We start from the raw sequence: 19,849 nt of genomic DNA on the forward strand, positions 1-19,849 counted from the left end.
AGCGACGGAGAGGCGACCAATCCCCGCCCCGGCGCCTCCCCCACTGGCCAATGAAATTCGAGCGGGGGCGGAGCTAACAGCTAAATTGTCATGCTTGGTTTCACGCTGGCATTGCCATCAAGCCGCGTCTGGCTGCCGTGCGCTGGTGCAGGTGCTCTATTTCATCGAGAGAGGATGCGAAAGGAAAGAAGGGGAGGGAAAGAATGAAGGGAACCGTCGGAGAAAAGTATGCAGGGCATGAATAAAAGGGTATCAGCAGCTGACAGTCTGTCTAACGTCCAGGGGCTCGGCTGAGAATGATTTATTGAAAGGGGCACTTTGAGATATGATGAGGTTTCTCTCTGGTTGGCAATAGTACTATGATTTGGTATGTGGCCACTTTGATAGCAAGTGTATTCAGCACCAGAGGAACAGCTGCTCAAGGTGAGTTGAAGTGCAATTTATTATATTCAGCCTTAAGTTTGCAGAGTTTTTTTTTTTTTTTTTTTGTCAGTCGTTATTAAAATTAAAATTATTCTGGGATTGGGTCATCTTGGGTTATTTATTAATTTTTAAATGCTGTCTTATTCCTGTTGAATATTTTAAAGTGAACAATATAGCTTTCCTGTTTCCTATTGCTTTTTTCATTATAATTTTTCTCTTTTATTTATAAACATTATTGCTGTGTCATTGGTTAGTGACATTTCTGTTTCATTGCTTGTTTTTAAGTAATCTGGTCTTGCAAAACTAAAAGGTTTGAGCTGATTCTCTCTATTTCAATCATTTTCACCTGCTCTTTAAAGCAACTTTAAGCTTGCATACTTTGTAATAAGTGTCTTCTATTAAATGAAAGGGATTGATCACCCCAAAGTGAACATTTTGTCCTTATGTACCCACCAACAGGAGATGGTACAATTGCAGAATTGTGATAACTATAGCTGTCCTTTATGGTTTACAACCTCAGGAGATTGAGATTTGTGGTTAAATATTCATTTAAGCTTTAAGAATATATATGGGGAGGTGCTTTTAATGAATATATGTTATGTATAACTCAATAGCTCAATATCTTTATTATATCAGTGTTTTTGGCTGTATGCAGTTTTATTTATTCATTTTTTGAATACTATGCCTTTTTAGATCTTGCAGGTGGCTTTAGCTTTCTAAACATGAGAGAACTCTAAAGGAGCCATCAAAATTGTAATTCAAAGTGAGTTCTGTGCTTCTCATCGACCTTCAGATTAGTTTAAATAAGTGGTTTGTCTTTATTTCAAATGTTGGGTTCATGGACTCACATAGCCCTGCATTTTCCAATTGGTCCACTAGAGGGCTGCTGACCGTATATCAAGTAGCATCCAATCTTGGATCACAAGAGAACTTTTTCATTGCACGCACTATGAATAATCACACATTTCCCATATTGAGAAAGCCGTTGTACCAGGTTCAATACGTGGCTTCAGATGTAGGTGATATTTAACTCAAATGTTTATGTATATAAAGCATAACTTGATCATCTCACCTTGCTAAACTTGAGCTGTGTCATCTGCTTAATCTGAGAGTGAGACATCTTTCACCTTGCTGTTCTGACTGTGCACTTTGCTATGTATGCTCAGTGTCTCCCTCCTGTGTGGCAGAGTCACGCTGCACTATCCCAGCCCCAATGCAGCTCTCACCCTGCCCTCACCCTCCCGTCTCAAGCTGTCAGCTGGCAAACAGGCCCGCAATCACCAGCTACAAACCTGGCTGGGTGCCAGATCTCTACTTTGTTGCTCTGTCTATACAGAGGACTCGGAGGCAGCAGACTGAGTGCCATGAGCTGATGCGTAGCTCCGGGTAGGCCCTCGAGGCTCAGTGCTAGCTGACCGCACTAAACTTGTTGAGACCTCCAGCAGTCCACCTCAGGAACAGGCCAGCTTCCCTTAGATGTGCCTGACATCTGTCCCCTTTAAACTTGTTTTGCCAAATCGACATGTCTGTTCGAATGTCATTTTGGCAGGTGCTCAAACTGATCTTTTTATCTAAATTTATCTAGATTGGCACCAAGAAGGTTTAAAATGCCAGGAGAGTGTTATCAGATAGCATTTCCTCATGTTAAGAGTTTTGAGCCAATCACCTGAGCCCTAAAGGACAAGTGACTAATATAATATAAACTAATATAATATATATATAATATATGAGTCCATAGTGAGTCCATATAATATATAACATATGTGACCCTGGACCACAAAACCAGTCATAAGGGTAATTTTTTAAACTGAGATTTAAACATCATCTGAATAAATAAGATTTCTATTGATGTATGGTTTGTTAGGATAAGACAATATTTGGCCAAGATACAACTATTTGAAAATCTGAGCGATGCAAAAAAAAAAAAAAAAAAAAAAAAGAATTGAGAAAATAACCTTTAAAGTTGTCCAAATGAAGTTCTTAGCAATGCACATTACCATTTAAAAATTAAGTTTTGATATATTTACAGTAGGAAAGTTACTAAATATCTTCATGGAACATGACCTTTACTTATTATCCTAATGTTTTTTGGCATAAAAGAAAAATTTATCATTTTAACCTATGTATAGGCTACAAATATACTTAAGATTGGTTTTCTGGTCCAGGGTCACATATGAGCCGTGCAATATGGCTGTATATCAGCACAACTGTCATTTGGCAGACATGTTTCACAGCATATTGGTTATATAAAATATTATTTATTGAACAATAATATATTAATGAACAACAATAGCCATTATAAAAGTATAATGAGTTTGTACAATAGAAAATAAACACAAGCAAATAATTCAGTCAAAAGTAAAAAGTCAGCGCTCTAGTTATTACAGGATTTAATTACATAAAAATAAAAAGATATGAAACTTAACTTTACCTTCAAACCAAATTGATTTGCTCTGGGACAAGTAATAAGTTAATACGACCAAATATTGCGTTTAGTATAACCAAAATTAATTATACCTCTATGTAACACCATCTACATAAGAGACAGTGGCACATTTTGCAAGGACTGGCTGAGATAAAGCTGTTCTCGGCACACTGTAAAAGATTTCACTAGTTTCAACTTAAAAGCTTAAGTTCAGCAGCTGCCTTAAAATTTTAAGTTAAATCAACTTAAAACTTTAAGTTATTTCAACTCAGTTAAAATGACTTGTACTTTTAAGTTGATTAACTTATGAGTGGAAATTACTTGTAGTTTTATGTTGATTTAAGTTTTTAAGTTGAAACTAGTGAAATCTTTTAACAGTGTGCCAAGAACAGCTTTATCTCAGCCAGTCCTTGCAAAATTTGCCACTGTTTTCAAGTTGAAACAGGTGACAACTTTTTACAGTGCAGGTACTTGAGCGCTAAAATGGTCGCTGTTGGCCTGGAGCTCACATCTTCAAAAACGTCTAAACAAATTGTCAAATAGTTGCTATTTTTATATATAAATTCCATATTTGAGGTCTAAACAACTACATTCTTGCCTAAAATTACATTCTATATTATATTATATTACTGAAAAATTACCTATTATTCTCCACAATGCCACAGTTACAGCATCTACTAGAAGGTGCTAACAGGCTGTGCTAACCAGCCAAATCCTGACTGCTTGATTTAAGCAGACAGGATGTGATTTGAGCTGATGTGGATACATGTGAAATGATGGTGATTTGTTTTAGCAGTTAGCACCTGCTAGCAGACTAGATTCTGCCGGATTCTTAACCCTTAGGCGTTGTTGATGTAGCTGTCAGCTGGAAATGGAGAATCTAAAGAAAGCTTGCTCTGGAGGTTTGTACCAGAGTCTATGTTTCATGGAAAGCCTGTTAGAGGAGGGCTAGCGGGGGACCTGACAGCTGCTCATTTTTAAGCGGTGTTGGATAACATTGGATGTGTTTTCCAACAGTCATCACTTCTCTTTCATCCTCAGGCTGTGATGGCTTGATCCTCATCCAGCGGAATGATAAGCGTGTAGGCTTCTTCTCTGTGGAAAAATTAAAATTGTTTATATAGCAAACAAGCAGCCTGTCATCACATCTGGATGAGTTTTCAACACAACTCACACAAGCATGTCATGGAGTTGTTTCTCCATCTTGATACTACAGATTGCAAAAAAATAAAAAAGAGAGAGAGAACCCTCAAATTGCAATATTTCATCTCATTGGCTCTCTTGACCGGTACTCTCGATATCTTGTAATTATGATTTATAATGTCAGCTTTAATCCAGCCAAATCCATGGCAGGCGTTCCAATCAAACAATGAAAAGCAGCTGACTTGCGCTGATTGCATGGAAAGCTGCAGAATGCTAACCACAGAGGGCACAGCTGAGGCAGCCAGTTTTCAAATGCATTTTGTTGGCTCCAGTGATTCTGAGTGAGGGGTAATGCTTTGGGCAATAAAGAACAAAGTGGAGTTTCAACTATTAGAACACAAAAAGTGTTTCATTTTATAGTTACTTTTTATTTGTTCTTGGGCTTTTACCTTTTTATAGGACAAAAAAAGTTAGGAAACAATAGAAAAAGTAAGATATATAAAAGTAAAATAGTGTTTTCTTTTGTTTTCCAATAAAAAGTTACGTTAAAGTTACAAATAAAATAGATTAACGGAGTACCTATTACAAGATAATAGCATTGCCATTTCTTATTCCAGTTATTATTGGTCAAATTTACTAGCAATTTCTAAGTGAAAATTGTTTCTACACATTTTTTTCCCCCAGTGTATCTAAACATCCTCTGAACAACTGTTTAAGATGCAAACATCTCTTATGTAAAGTATCTTATTTAGCAGAGTACTAAATAAAAAATAACATGCATTTTATAAAACCCCTCTTATTTTGTTAAAATAATGAACATTTAGCAGATTCTGCAAGGGGTGTGTAAACTTTTGACCACAACTGTATACCATAGGGATATGGTCATCTTCAAGATATTTTAGGACACTGAGAAGTGCAGTAGGTTGTGAATCATTATGTTTTGTCATATTGCTTGTACATTTGGGATATCTTGTTCAGTTTTAAACAGGAAAAAACTGACAAAAATCTTCAAATAGCTCCCCAGCGCTGTAGACTCTGATGTGAATGTCTTATCTATGTCTATGGCTGGATTCCATTTCTACTTTCTCAGCACTTCAAAGGCCGTTTCCTGTCTCTGATACTCTCTCTCCTCAACACTCTCAGTCTAGTCTGCCACCACAGCCAGTTATAAAGCATGTGCCCAAGCAGACTCCTCACTGAAGCAATAGAAGACTTTGTCTCATTCAGAAATTTGTGGGTAGAGCCTTTCAGAACTGGATGTTTCTATTATCCACTTGTTCAACTGTTAGAAAGTTGGATATATTCTGCCCATTATCCAAGCTTCTGTCTTTCTGGACAGAATAATGGATATAGATAGAATGATTTCTGTAACTTTGCTGTTGAGTTACGGCCTGTGTTGTTTCTCACTTTAGTCTTTAGGTTTCCCTAAACACATTACAGGTGGGATTGAGCAAAGACTCAGAATGCAAAATTTTTTTTGGGATGAATAAATCAGAAGTAGGTCAGTATGCTTAAATCAAACCGCAATACGGACTAGTGTCTGTAAATATTAAGCTGCAAAAATACTATTTAAAAATGAATCCTGCCTGTTCTGCATGTTTCTGTGTGAATGAATGGCGCAGACATGCGGTTTCATTTTTGTACACACATACTGAAGTGATGCTTGCTGTGTTTTCAGCATCTGCCTTCTCAATATATGAGTACATGAACAAATAAACATTAATCTCTAAAACAGCGAGGCAAAATCTCTAGAATTTGAGTCAAAATTCTTCCTTCAAGAGCATTTTACCATTTTTTTTTTTTTTGAGAAAAACTATTGTCATATACACACAGAAACTTAAAGGTCTTCACAGCAGCCCATCCAAATAAAAGTTTGGTTTAACTTGAAGAAATTGTGACAGAAATATATTACTTAATATAATACTATTAATAAAATTGTTGTTAAAACATTATTTTTAAGGAATATTTACCAAAACAATTATTTACTAGAATTTATTTACCAGAAATGTAAATACACAACACATATTTCTGAAAAACAAAAAAAGGAATATATATATATATATATTTATATTTTTTTCAATTTAACCATTAAAATAGAGTCTAGAAAATTGGAAAATGGAAATTGAATAAAATTAAATGGAAAAACAGAATTGAGAAAAATTAAAACAGAAAAAAACGGAATTTGGAAAAAAATAAAACACATTTTATAGGGCCGTAATTATGTTGATATCTGAATCATAGTACAATCATATTGTGATATTTATATGGTTAGTATATTCAAAATGGTGCTGTATTGTGATTATAAAGTTTTTTTCTCGAAAAATATTTGTAATATTTTGTAATGTAAACATTTTAACTAAAATTTTTTATTCAGAAATATTTTGTTTGATAAAACCTTGTGTTGTGAAATTCTTATCAAATGGTTTAATTGATGAATAAAATAAAATAAAATATAATATAAAATAATATACATAACATAACAATGACCCGGGACCACAAAACCAGTCATAAATAGGACAGGTATTTTTGTAAGAATAGCCAACAATGCGATATGGGTCAAAATTATCGATTTTTCTTTTATGTCAAAAATCATTCGGATATTAAGTAAAGATTATGTTCCATGAAAATATTCAGTAAATTTCCTACCGTAAATATATCAAAACCTAATTTTGGATTAGTAATATGCAATTTTCAAATATTGTCCTATTCTAACAAACCATGCATCAATGGAAAGCTTATTTATTCATGATGTATAAATCTCAATTTCCAAAAATTGCCCCATATGACTGGTTTTGTGGAGCAGGTAGGGTCACATATAGCTGTGAGGAGTAGTCTTACCTTCTTTACATTAGCACAAACTGTCTAGATCACATAATTTTTGTAACTTAAAACTTTCAAAACTGTTTTATGGAGTTTTCGTAGACGTTTGAACAGTTGAACAATCGGTATATTCTTAAACAACAGTACAGTTTTTTGGAGACACTGTACATCTCTATCCCTCACAGAGGCGTTTCATTACTGTCAGAAATTAAATAAAGCACTACCCCTAAGGTCTATAACTTCAAACCCTGGTCTCCTAAGATATTTTCTTAATATCTTCCTCAAAGAAATCACTCACCACACACATCCTGTAGATACCCCGTGAACCTTGAGTGCTCTAGCATCAATATTTCACTAAAGGCAGTTCTGCATCCCAATTGATGTGGATAGGAAGTAACAGGCCACCGCTGGCCCAAGGCGAAGGGCTCGTTCCATAAAAGTCACTAACCCTTATATGTCAATCAGCTGGTATTTGGGCCAGCATTGACTCAGGTCCCCCTCCCCCCCAAATGCAATCTTCCTCTTCCTCTGTCTGATAGATGCATGCAAGACAACACTAGCGGAAGATGTTCCATATATAGATACCTTCAAAAGAGCCCTGTGGAATTTGGTTAATTATGCATGACTTAGCTCTGGCGTTGAAGTAAAGACGGTATGTTTCTAATTCAAGCTCATCAACAGATGAAAACCTTCCCCTCCCATGTTGGAGAACATGCCAGATGACTGTTTTATTTATGTCAAGGTTCTCACACTGACTCCATTTAAATGTCATCCAAGATCTAGATTTTATACAGCGGTGTAAAACAATCATGTATGCGTTTGGCAGATGCTATTATGCAATGTGACTTTGACATTGCTACCACCACTTAGAGTAGTTCACTTTCAGAACAAAAATTTACAGATATTGTACTCACCCCCTTGTCATCCAAGGTGTTCATGTCTTTCTTTCTTCAGTCGTAAGAACATTTCAGGATTTCTCTCCATAGAATGGACTTCTGTGGTGCCTCTGAGTTTGAACTTCCAAAACGCAGCTTCAAAGGGCTCTAAACGATCCCAGTCAAGGAAGAAGGGTCTAATCTAGCAAAACAATGGGTTATTTTCTAAAATAAATTTACAATTTATATACTTTTTAACCTCAAATGCTCATCTTGTCTAGCTCAGCAAGACAAGCGTTTGAGAATAAAAAGTATATAAGTTGTATATGTTTTTAAAAAATAATTGATCGTTTCGCTAGATAAGACCCTTCTTCCTCGGCTGGGATCATTTAGAGCCCTTTGAAGCTGCGTTTAAACAGCATTTTGGAAGTTCAAACTCGGGGGCACTATAGAAGTCCATTATATGAAGAGAAATCTGGGGTTTTTCCATGTACTGTGTGTTTAGTCAGTGGAAAGCAGCCTCTTGGTCTGTAAAAGCTACAGCTTAACGTCTGTGGATATCACTGAGCAGAAAGCCTTTGATCTTTAAAGAATTGAGAGCATGGGCCTATTGATCGATATGCTCTTTGCTCTTGTTCAGATCTGCATCTGTGATGTTGCCACGGCCTACAGCACACCAAAAGGATCGTCAGTTATCTCAGAGGGCCGTTGTGCGTGGAGAACCTTGTTTCTCTGTAGTTTGTGGATGATGCTATAATGTGGTGATATCTTGAAACACTTCTTGATTTCAGAAACAGAAATGTCTCTTTTTGATTGGCACAATTGAAAATGATGACACTCAAGGACACTTGGAAGATGGTACTCCAGCAGTGTGGTTAGAATGCTGACTAATGGAGGAGTGATGCTGGTTGGAGGTGTTTAGTCTGACTCAGCGTCGGGGGAGCAGAGGAAGAATCATGATTCAGCACGTGGTAGAAACATGGTATAAATTCTTTTGGTGGTTCAGAATTTGCTTCAGTGGGATATTAGTAGTATAACAGGAGTCAAGTTAGGTTTTTTGCAGTATGAAAAGTCTTGGGTTGGGTACTCTACTGTTAAAAGGTCTACTTTTATTCAGCAGGGATGCTTTAAATGGATATTAAAGGCATTTGTAATGTTACAAAATATTTTTATTTCAAAATATGTTGGGTCATTCTGTGTCAACTCAAGCCCGGCTGAAATTTTTGATATTGCTAATATTTTTTCTGAAGAAAGATAGACATAAATGTCATGGATGAATCCACTATTTTTAATCCACTATTTTGTGGAGGAGGGTCAAAATGGCAATTTTCACCTGAGATTCAGAGCCAAATTACAAGGGGGTAAAAATGACTTCAGAAAGATGGCAGCATCATAATGTTATTTTTACACAGAGATTGGTAGGTCTGTTAGTAAAATCTGTTGACTTTAGCAATCTTTGTTGAATTTTGTGACAACAAAAAACAGAACTTTTCAAGTTTTTACTCCAAAGTTTGCATGTCTGTAACTCAAGAAGTATTAAAGATATCTTAATGCCCTTTTAGATATTGGGTCTTAACAAACTTTCCTTTTGGCATTGTCATTTTTAAGGCTCTGTGTAGTTAGGTTCCAGAGATATTGAAAACGCAATATGGCTCCAGGAGTAAATTTTTAAATTGTACACATTTTCAGTGGTTAAAATACAAATGTGGGTCACTTTGCAAAACTATGACACTTCTTTTCCTTTAAAGAGAAATGTCTGAAGAACCAATAATGTTTAAACTAGATATGTATCTTGTTTCCTTCTGTCAAGACAACTGCGTTAAACAGACTTCTCTAATGACAAATATTATTTTTCCAAAGTTTGCATGCTTATTACTGAAGATATATTAAAGATATCGCAATATGCTTCTAGATTTGAGTTCTTAATGAACTTTTCTTTTGAAATCATTATTTCAAGGCCCTACATCGTTCAGTCCCAGAGGTATGGGCTTCTCATTGAGGCTCCATGTCCAGATTTTTGAATATTCCCCATTTTCAGTGGTTGAAAACTAAATGCCACCTGACTAATGACTGGTCTTTTTGTGAATGTCCACAAAACTTGACGACTTTCTGAGTGTATATAAGCGGTAGGCTATTTTGGAAAGGAATATTTGAAGAGGGGAGTCAAAATGGCAACTATCAGCTGAGATTCAGATCCAAATTACAAGGGGGTAAAAATTACTTCAGAAAGATGACAGCATCATAATGTTATTTTTACACAGATATTGGTAAGTCTGTTGACCTTAGCTATCTTTGTTGCATTTTGTGCCAATGGTGACCATTAAAAAACTTTTCAAGTTTTTACTCGAAGGTTTTTGGGTCTTAACAAACTTTACTTTTGGCATCTTGATTTTTAAGGCTCTGTGTAGTTAGGTTCCAGAGATATTGAAAACGCAATATGGCTCCAGGAGTAAATTGTTAAATTGTACACATTTTCAGTGGTGAAAAAACAAATGTGGGTCACTTTGCAAAAATATGATACTTCTTTTCTTTTAAAGAGGAATAAATTACATAATTTTTATATTCTGGTTACATAATCCAGATTACTTGTAATCAGTTACTACCCAGCTCTGTCAGTATTGCATGTTGGCTCATTTTAGAGATGTTTAACTTTTAATATATCATGGATACTTAATTGTACATGCTTATTTCCTAATCTGAGTTAATTTTTAAAACACTATATAAAACTGTTAAATGTACTTTTTAGCTAATTTTAAATTAATAACTATTTTATATACTGTACTTGATGCTTTGATGCCTAAATTCACTGTGTTTAGTTAAATGCCCTTTTTTGTCAAAATAGTATTGAATATAATTACTGGTGCCTCCCTATTAAGGAGTGTTAGTTCTGTCCAATGAGATTTCAGTGTGGTTGGGCTACTCAGCATGAGACTACAGAAATCATAGATGATTAGGACAAAAACTCTGGGATATATGGAAAAGATACCTTTTATTATTCATCATGTTATCCTTGGCATCTGCACAGAACACAGCGTAATACGGGACACTATCACCATCAGTCAGCAATGAGATCAAGATGCCAGACTGCATGTACTCTTTCAGATCCCGCTGTATCATTTGTGTCAGGAAAGTCTGCTGGACTTCACAATGAATTGACAGAGATGTAGAAAGCGTGTGTGAGCCTGTGACTCTGCTGACGTGCGTGGGCCCGGCAGGCAGCCAGGCAGCGTGCTGATCGCTTCTCTCCCCGCCCCCTGACTGGACCGCTTCCCCTCACGTCTCATTTTTCAGCTGTCCATTGATGCTGCGCACTCTGTTTCCTCCCGCCCGGCTCCACCACGTCCATTAAACATTCATACTCTGGCCATGAGATACTTCAGTACTGTATCCCAGGCTCTCCGCCCAGGATACTCTCTTTCTCAGTCGTCGCCTCTCTCGCTTTCCCCCCAGCCCTGATTTTCCTCTCCTCCGCCACCATTCTTCAGAAGGCAATCAATTCAGAGTGATCGCTATCTCTGCATCTATCTCTCTCAATCTGTCTGGCTGTGCTATAGATCTGTTAAAATTAGATTCATCATTCGCCACGAGTCCATGTGTTTGCTCACTGTGTGCTGCGGTGGAGACCTGGCACGGGACGTGACGCAGGCGGGATGCTGACTGGCTGTGATGAATCAGGCCCTCCTGAGCCGCCTCCTTTCCTTCTCGTGGCATGGCGCCTACCTTCGATCAACTTTCCCCTTTCCCCAAACTATACAACCTTCCACCCCAATCATATTCGCCCTGCCTCTTTCACTCAGAGGTCAGCCAGACCATTAAGAAAATTTAAAGGTATATTCCGGATCAAAAAATGATGTTAATTAAAGGTGCTATATAGGATTTTTCAACCACTAGATGTCGCATGGGAGCACTGCATTTCAGACCAAAACAAATCTGCGCTTTAGCCACACCTCAGACCTCCTTTCGTCCACACACCTCCCCCCTCGTGCAACACGGGATATAAAACAAAAATTGAGATACCTTCGACTTTTGTAAACAATGTTAGGTGATCCGGTTACTGTTATGCTGATATGCTGCTATATGATCAAGAGTCAAAGGCCTTTTTTTTGCAGAAGAACATTGTTACAGGACAGTTTAAAAGGAAAGCAAACACATCCCAGTTTTAAATAGTAAACACGTCCCAGACAACACAGGCACTCAACACATCTGTGCAGGAAATCTTGTCCAGGGTTTGCGCTAAAAGTTGTAAGCGTTGGTCGCCACCTTGTGGACAAACGAATTAGTGAACGGGTCACAACGTGAATTTCAAAACAAGTTCACATTGTTGTTTTATATGTGGCCAATATAAGAATTCCAGTGTGAACAGATCATGGTTCTGAACTGACCCGTATGCGCCAAAAAAAAAAAAAAAAAAAGACCAGGGTTGCCAGGTTTTCATAAAATCCACCAAATTGCTTTTCAAAACTAGTCCACAACTACCCCAGTCATGCTCTGGGGATGTAAATATCACATTAGTGGAGTCGCTTCAACCCACAAAGTTGAAAAACAACCAGCAGCAAAAGTAAAAAAGTAGCCCAATCCCATGGGAAATCTGTGGACTTGGCAACATAAAATAAATTATTATGCGTTTATTTATTGTGTGATCTGCCACAGAGGCCAGCGAAATTATGCACAGGCAATGTGAAAAATAAAGTCAAGGATTGACTACCTTTTGCAACTGTCTTAATAACTTTGGGTATGTAAAATCTTTTAAGTGACTCCCATGAGTGCAGAATCGTGACGAATGTTGATCTAGAGTGACATAGGAGTCACATGAATTCCGATATGACTGCTCAGACTGCGGTCGCATTGCAAAACATCTGACCTGTATTGGATTTAGAAGTAGATTAAGTGGCACAAGTTGGAATCGAAAAGATCAGATTCCATGTGGTTTGTGCTGTTCACATTTTCATGAGAAAAACAGATCTGAGTCACATCACAGTTAAAATTGGATTTGGGCCACATTTGCCTGCAGTGTGAGCATAGGCAAGAAGACCGTTTTAACTGTTTTTAGCCTTATTATCCTTTGAACACGCACACTAGGGCTGAGTTCACACTGTGAGCTGTGCTCAAATCCGGATTTTCAGTGCTCAGATCTGATTTTCTTGTATAGCTGTTCACGTTGTTGTTTTAAATGTGGCCAATATCAGATCATGGTTCTGAACTGACTTGAATGTGCAACAGAAAGAATACGAACAGGGTTGCCAGGTTTTCACAACAAAATTCACCCAATTGCTTCTCAAAACTTGTCCAATAGTAGCCCAATCACGTTCCAGGGGGCAAATATTGCATTAGTGGGGTCACTTCAACTCACGGAGTTGGAAAAACAACAACAAAACAACAAAAGTAGCCAAATTCTGCAGTAAAACAGTGGACTTGGCAACATAAAGTAAAAGATTATGCGTTTATTTATTGCGTGACCTGCCCTAGAAGCCAGCGAAATTATGCACAGTCAATATGAAAAATAAAGACAAGGATGTTTTATGGTACAAGCCCTCATTTGGCTTGTATATAGAGTTGTTACTGTAATACTTTTGAGTTCTGACACATCACTGTTCTTCTGCTGACTACATTTCGCAATTGTCTTGATAACTTTATGTATGTAAAGTCTTTGAAGTGACTCCTATGAGTGTAGAATCGTGACAAATGTTGAGCTAGAGTAACGTAAAAGTCAAACTGTTGAAGACTGTTCAGACTGTGTTCACATTGCAAAACTTGGATTAAGTATCACATATGGAAGTTGCACAAATCGGAAATAAAAAGATCAGATTCCATGTGGTTTGTGCTGTTCACATTTTCATGAGAAAAACAGATCTGAATTACATCGGATTTAAAATCAGATTTGGGCCACATTTGCCTGCAGTGTGAATGTAGCCATGAAGACACTTTCAACTGATTTTTAGCCTTATTATCCTTTGAACACGCATACTAGGCTACGTTCACACTGTAAACCTTAGTGCTCATTTCTGATTTTTGCTCAGATCCGATTTTTTTGTATAGCTGTTCACATTTTTGTTTTAAATGTGGCCAATATCAGATTTCCAATGTGAACACATCATGGTTCTGAACTGACCTGTATGCGCAAAAAAACAATACAAAAAGGGTTGCCCGGTTTTCACAACAAAATCCGCCCAATTGCTTTTCAAAACTAGTCCAAACCAGCTAGCCCAGCCATGTTCAGTGGGGTAAATATCACGTTAGTGGGGTCGCGTCAACCCATGAAGTTGAAAAACAACCTGCGGCAACAGCAAAAAGTAACCAAATTCTCCAACCAAACTGTCCAACTGACCAAATGGCTCTCAAGACTAGTCCAAAACTAGCCCAGTCATGTTGGGGGTAACTGAGTTGAAAAACAACCCACAGCAAGAGTGAAAAACTAGTCCAGTTCCACAGGCAAATTGTGGACCTGGCAACACTTCTGCAGCGCGCTGTCATACGGAAGTAAACACGGTAGTGAAGTAAGCGATGAAGTATTCAATTATGCGTTTATTTGAATGACAGTTTGGTCCTAGTTGTTTCCCGTGTAAGAACAAATTTTTTGAAAGGACAAATGGTAATTAACATTATCCCACAAATGCTATTGATTAAGCTTAATCTGTGCAGCCATCATCTTCTAATCAACTGGCAGATTTGACAGCAAATCAGCAGACTTACAAAACTATGCTACTGTGATAATTTTTGCTGTTCAATTAATATTTGGGGTTGTAAGTATGTGCTTCTGTTATGTAAGGTGCGACATGGGATATGACACTTCTTCACAGTGCTGTGGAGCCAGTGGGAAAGAAATGTTGTCAGGAGACATTCGCTGTGCCATCTTGCAATGTGCAAAGTGTAATCTTCAGACAGATTGACACCAAGTCATATTTTAGCCCCTGTGTTTGGAAGATGAAAAGACCATGTGTTCTGTGTGTGTGTTTTAATTTTGGGCAAACTGGAACAGACACATTGCTGCACTACTCTGCTAAAAAAAATGCCTAGGCTGGTTTTAGCTGGTCAACCAGGCTGGTTTTAGAGGGGTTTTGGGAGACTAGCTAAAACCAGCTACTTCCAGCTTAAACCAGCTAAGACCAGCCAATCAGCCTAGGTTGGTTTTAGCAGTTTTTTTCAGCAGGGTGCTCATCTCTGTTGAACTATGCAGAAGAGTTCTCGCAGGCCAAACAAGCACCATTAGCCCACCAGATTTACTGTACCAGCACTAAACTAGCAACATGGAAATTCAAGCTGAGACGTGCATTTGTTCGAAGCATGTGCTACTTTCTTTGCACCAAGAAACAATTTTGGCAGAAAACAGCTTGTTATTGACTGTTTAACCAGTCACTATTACAAATGAAAACAGTTAGCTGAGCTAGCTTGCTACTGTTAGCGTATTTTCTGGGCTCTCCTGTTCTACTTTCATTGCACCACATTTTCATTACTACTTTCATTGCTGCAAAAAACAATTTTGGCAGAAAACAGCTTGCTATTGACTGTTGAGCCAATCGCTGTTACAAATGAAAAGAGTTTGCTGAGCTAGCTTGCTACTGTTAGCGTGTATTCTGGGCTCTCCTGTTTGCACCAACATTTTCATTACTACTTTCATTGCACTAACAAACAATTTTGGCAGGAAACAGCTTGTTATTGACTGTTTAGGCAGTCACTATTACAAATGAAAACAGTTTGCTGAGCTAGCTTGCTACTGTTAGCGTGTTTTCCAGGCTCTCCTGTTCTCCAGAGTGGAGCGGAATGAACTATAGCATGCGAAAAGCATAATATGTGTGCATAGTGAAAAGGTGAAGGGGAGGTAAACAGGGAATAGCTGTCAGATAGAAATAGAGAGATGTATTGCCAGAGAATCCAATTGCTGCTTATATAATGCTAGCCAACGCGGAGAATCGTAGGTGTCTTCTGCCATTGCTTGTGCATGTGTTTGGGAATATATTTAGATACAGCTTCTGTTTTTATCACAGTTATTTTTATATTCGATAGGATTAATGACCTGATATTTTGAAAGGTGTTCCCGGGAATTGCTGTAGCAACTAGCACTGCTTTCTTTGAGTAAAAATGAGCCAGTAACAGTTTGTTCTTCTTTTAAATGAGCCTCTGTATTGTTGTAATCCATATTTTCCGGTCAAAATCCAAAACAATTACAACAATTGTTGTAGTAAAATATGGGTTTGGATTAGTTTGAAACTGAAATCCTAATTTTTGAGAATCATTCAAAACTAGTGAGACGGTATTAGCAGGTTTAGGGGACAATAGGTTTTAATCATCCAATCCCAGAAGTACAGTTTTCCCTCTTTTCTTTTTCAGAGCACACCGCTGAGAAATCCATCTTGTGATTTGGATATTTTCTGCCTCTATTAAATCCACTCAAATGTCATGTGAAACACATTTGTTATGATATTATGCTGTTAAAGTGTCTTTATTGAACATTTTACCTCAGAATTTCCTCACAAAGAGAAACAAAGTACAATTGTTAGCCATTACACTTTCAGACAATTATTCCCCTGGAAATTTGAGTAGACATCTTAATTATTCTGTCATCTAGAATAACTCATTTAGACAAATATATTATTCTTCATGGTGAAGACAATCCCAAAATGCATTATGATGAGCTCAGTGAAAAAAAGGTATTTGATTGAATACAAAAAAAATATTAGAGTATCATACCGTTCGCTTGGTGACATGCTAATATCAAACTGTTAAAATCAGTTATAAGTTGAGTTTCCCATGCAGAGTGCAATTTGTGAGGCTTGCAGAGTTTCTACCTGTGTATGAGATCAGAATCGATCATTTATGAGGTTCCACAACGGTGGATGTTGCCGAACGTAGCTGCCTATTAAGGTTTTGAAACAGCTTCACTTCCATCCTGTTTGCCACGCAGAGCATGTGTAATCAGTAATGTGCAGAGATTTTCCTGGGAATGATTTTGGATCCGCTGTCTTGGTTGCGGAAGTGATGCTGGAAGGCTGCAGATTAATCACTGACTCTTCAGCCATGAAAAGTTGCACACTAAGAGGATTGAATACAGTCAACATTTCCCCAACAATATAGGATTAGCAGTCGGCGTCTGCCATAGATGCCTGGGTATGTTCACAATCTCATATATCACAGTGCGCCCACCATTGTAAGATTTGCTGTCTTTGCTGGCAAATGAGCATGGTTTAGCTTAATGGAATTTCACAAGCGATTAAACATTTCTGTCCAAATTCTGTCCAACTTTCTTAACATACGGTATAAAAAAATAAGTACAATATTGCATACTTAAAAAAACATAGTACATTATTGCTTAGAACTGAAGTCAAAAGTTTATATACACCTTGCAGAATCTGCAAAATGTTAATTATTTTAATAAAACAAGAGGGATCATATAAAATGCATGTTATTTTTTTTATTTAGTACTGACCTGAATAAGATATTTTACATAACAGATGTTTACATATAGTTCACAAGAGAAAATAATAGTTGAATTTATAAAAATGACCCTATTCAAAAGTTTACACCCCCTTGATTCTTAATACTGTGTTGTTACCTGAATGATCCACAGCTGTGTGTTTTTTTTGTTTAGTAGTAGTTGTTCATGAGTCCCTTCTTTGTCTTGAACAGTTAAAGAGTTAAATAAATCATTCTGGTCACACAAATTCTTAGTTTTTTCAGCATTTTTGGGTATTTGAACCCTTTCCAACAATGACTGTATGGTTTTGAGATCCATCTTTTCACACTGAGGACAACTGAGGGACTCATATGCAACTATTACAGAAGGTTCAAACGCTCACTGATGCTTCAGAAGGAAAAACTATGCATTAAGAACCAGAGGGTGAAAACTTTTGCACAGAATGAGGATGTGTATATTTTTCTTTTTTTGCCTATATCATACTTTTTTATTTAGTACTGCCCTTCAGAAGCTACAGAAGATACTTACATGTTCCCCAGAAGACAAAATAGTTTAAATTTACCCTGATCTTTAAATTCAAAAAGTTTTCACCCCCCGACTCTTAATGCATTGTTGGAAAGGGTTCAAATAAACAAAAATGCTGAAAACCATAGAATTTGTGGGATCTGTAAGGTTTTTCTGAAGAACAGCAGACAGTTTAACTGTTCAGGATAAACAAGGAACTCATGAACAACTATCACTAAACAAAAAAACACAGCTGTAGATCATTCAGATAACAACACTGTATTAAGAATCAAGTGTACAGTATGTAAACTTTTGAACGGGGTCATTTTTATAAATTCAGCTCTTATTTTGTCTTGTGGACTATTTGTAGAATAGTGAAATATCTTATTCAGGTCAGTACTAAATAAAAAATAACATGCATTTTGTATGTAAACTTTTGACTCCAACTGTGTATTTTAGTGTCAGTGGGAGATTTTATCTTTATTCTTACAGTTCTTAAAGAATGTTGCTGCCTTTCAAACTTAATAGTTACCTAAAATGTGATTGTGTAATTCATAATTTTTCCTGGATTTAAACCAGCACGTGTCAGTTTGTTGTCTTTTGGTTACTTGCCAGCCATCAAAAAAGGCAATTGTCACAGAATCCTTAAGACCTCATTAGTGGAAACCAATATTTAGTTTCTGTTTTTGCTTAGCCTGTTATTGAGTCAGACTCAAACATCATTACTACACCGTCATTTACACACATGCCTAAAGGAGGAGTGAGCGCTGCCTGGGAGAGTTGTGGAGGAAATCAGACTATCCTCGGAGGAGTTTGTGGAGCTGGATCTTAATCATGTGGCCCCTATCTGGAGGATAGATTAACCTCTGTAGCCCTGACAACGCAAGCTCACAACAGCTACGGGATATTGAAAAGAAAATTGGCAGCGATACGAAAAATGAGACGTGTCTAACAGATGACACATGAAATTTTTTTTGACTTTACACATAAGATTTACATGTAATTTCTTTCAGCTTAGAGCGTCTCATTCACAAATGTCGAAAAAAGACTATTAAGTGTTCAGCTTGATTGTTAAACTGCATTTCATCATTTGACCATATGCTGCTGTATCATGTGATCACAGAAATCTGTGGATTATTTTACCCAAGAATAGGGAGCGGTTTTGCTGTTTACTATACAATTTTAAGCTGATGAGACTTTTTGGCCCTCTAGAGCACATGCTGAGCTTTCTGAAGATCAGGTTTCTCGACCTCACAGCCAGCGTTTCACCCTCAAGACACCCTTCACATTAAACACAAGTGCATATTTAGTGCTTCAGTGAAATCAAGTTCTTATTTATAGATGTGCTAGTCTACAAATTTCAACTAAATTGACTAGTTGGTGGGTTGCCTGAACTAGGGCTGCTCGATGTTGGCAAAAATCATAATCACGATTATTTTGGTCAATATTGAAATCCCGATTATTTAACACAATTATGAATGGGTCCAAAACTTTGTATTAGTGATTAATGTAAAGATAGTAATACAATAGCACAAAAAATACTGAATACTTTTATGCAAGTCTAAAGTAGTCTAACAATACTACAGAATTGAATGTAACTATTTGAATGTAAAATAAAACAGCGTCTTCACTCTAATAAATTAAACATGTTTTGTTTCTTATTAAAACTACAAAAGTCCTTCGTTCAAGAGAGTGATTTTTCTCTTTGTATTTTTACATTTTATTAATATTAAGCACAGAGACGGCAGAAGGAATATTATTTGTTGCTGCTTTAATAGTCACACGGATTAATATACTGTTACACAACTGTTTATGATCATTTAAGACATAACTGACAAGGGTTTACATGAATAATCACCAAGTACCTCATTGTGAAATATTTCGGGTCTTTAGAAAGTTTTATTCATCCACAGGCACCATCCCATTCTTTTCTCTTCTTCTTAGCACTAGGAAAGCAGTGAAGACTTGCATCGGCTCTCTTGTTGCTCTTTGAATGAAAATTACAACCAAAAGCCACACAATGTGGCATTGTATCAGTGTTTTATTTTCTGAGTTGTGTTGCGGTAAAAATAGCAACAGGTAGCGCCAGTAGCTCACCAAGTGCAACCATTTTGCGTCATTGAAATAATAGGGCCCTCAATAGTCCAAAATATGTATAAAATGTAGATTTGTTTCTGTGTTTCTTCTCCACTATTGAAAAAGCCACCAGGCTGTCTGAAAAAGACCTCAGTGATTGTGCCCCTGCAGAGA

General features: G+C 37.1%; 1 protein-coding gene across 1 annotated transcript in view; it reads left to right on the forward strand.

Moving 5' to 3' along the window:
* Positions 1-210: 210 nt before the first annotated feature.
* The window catches only part of igsf9bb (immunoglobulin superfamily, member 9Bb), a 160,772-nt gene continuing 141,133 nt past the window's right edge, over positions 211-19,849 (forward strand). Inside the window, exon 1 of the mRNA XM_073824629.1 lies at positions 211-423. Within this exon, the coding sequence (XP_073680730.1) occupies positions 360-423 (64 nt within the window). The 5' untranslated portion in view covers positions 211-359. The remainder of the gene's footprint in view (positions 424-19,849) is intronic.

Source organism: Garra rufa, chromosome 19 (assembly GCF_049309525.1).
Source record: "Garra rufa chromosome 19, GarRuf1.0, whole genome shotgun sequence".
In the NCBI taxonomy this organism is placed as follows: domain Eukaryota; kingdom Metazoa; phylum Chordata; class Actinopteri; order Cypriniformes; family Cyprinidae; genus Garra; species Garra rufa.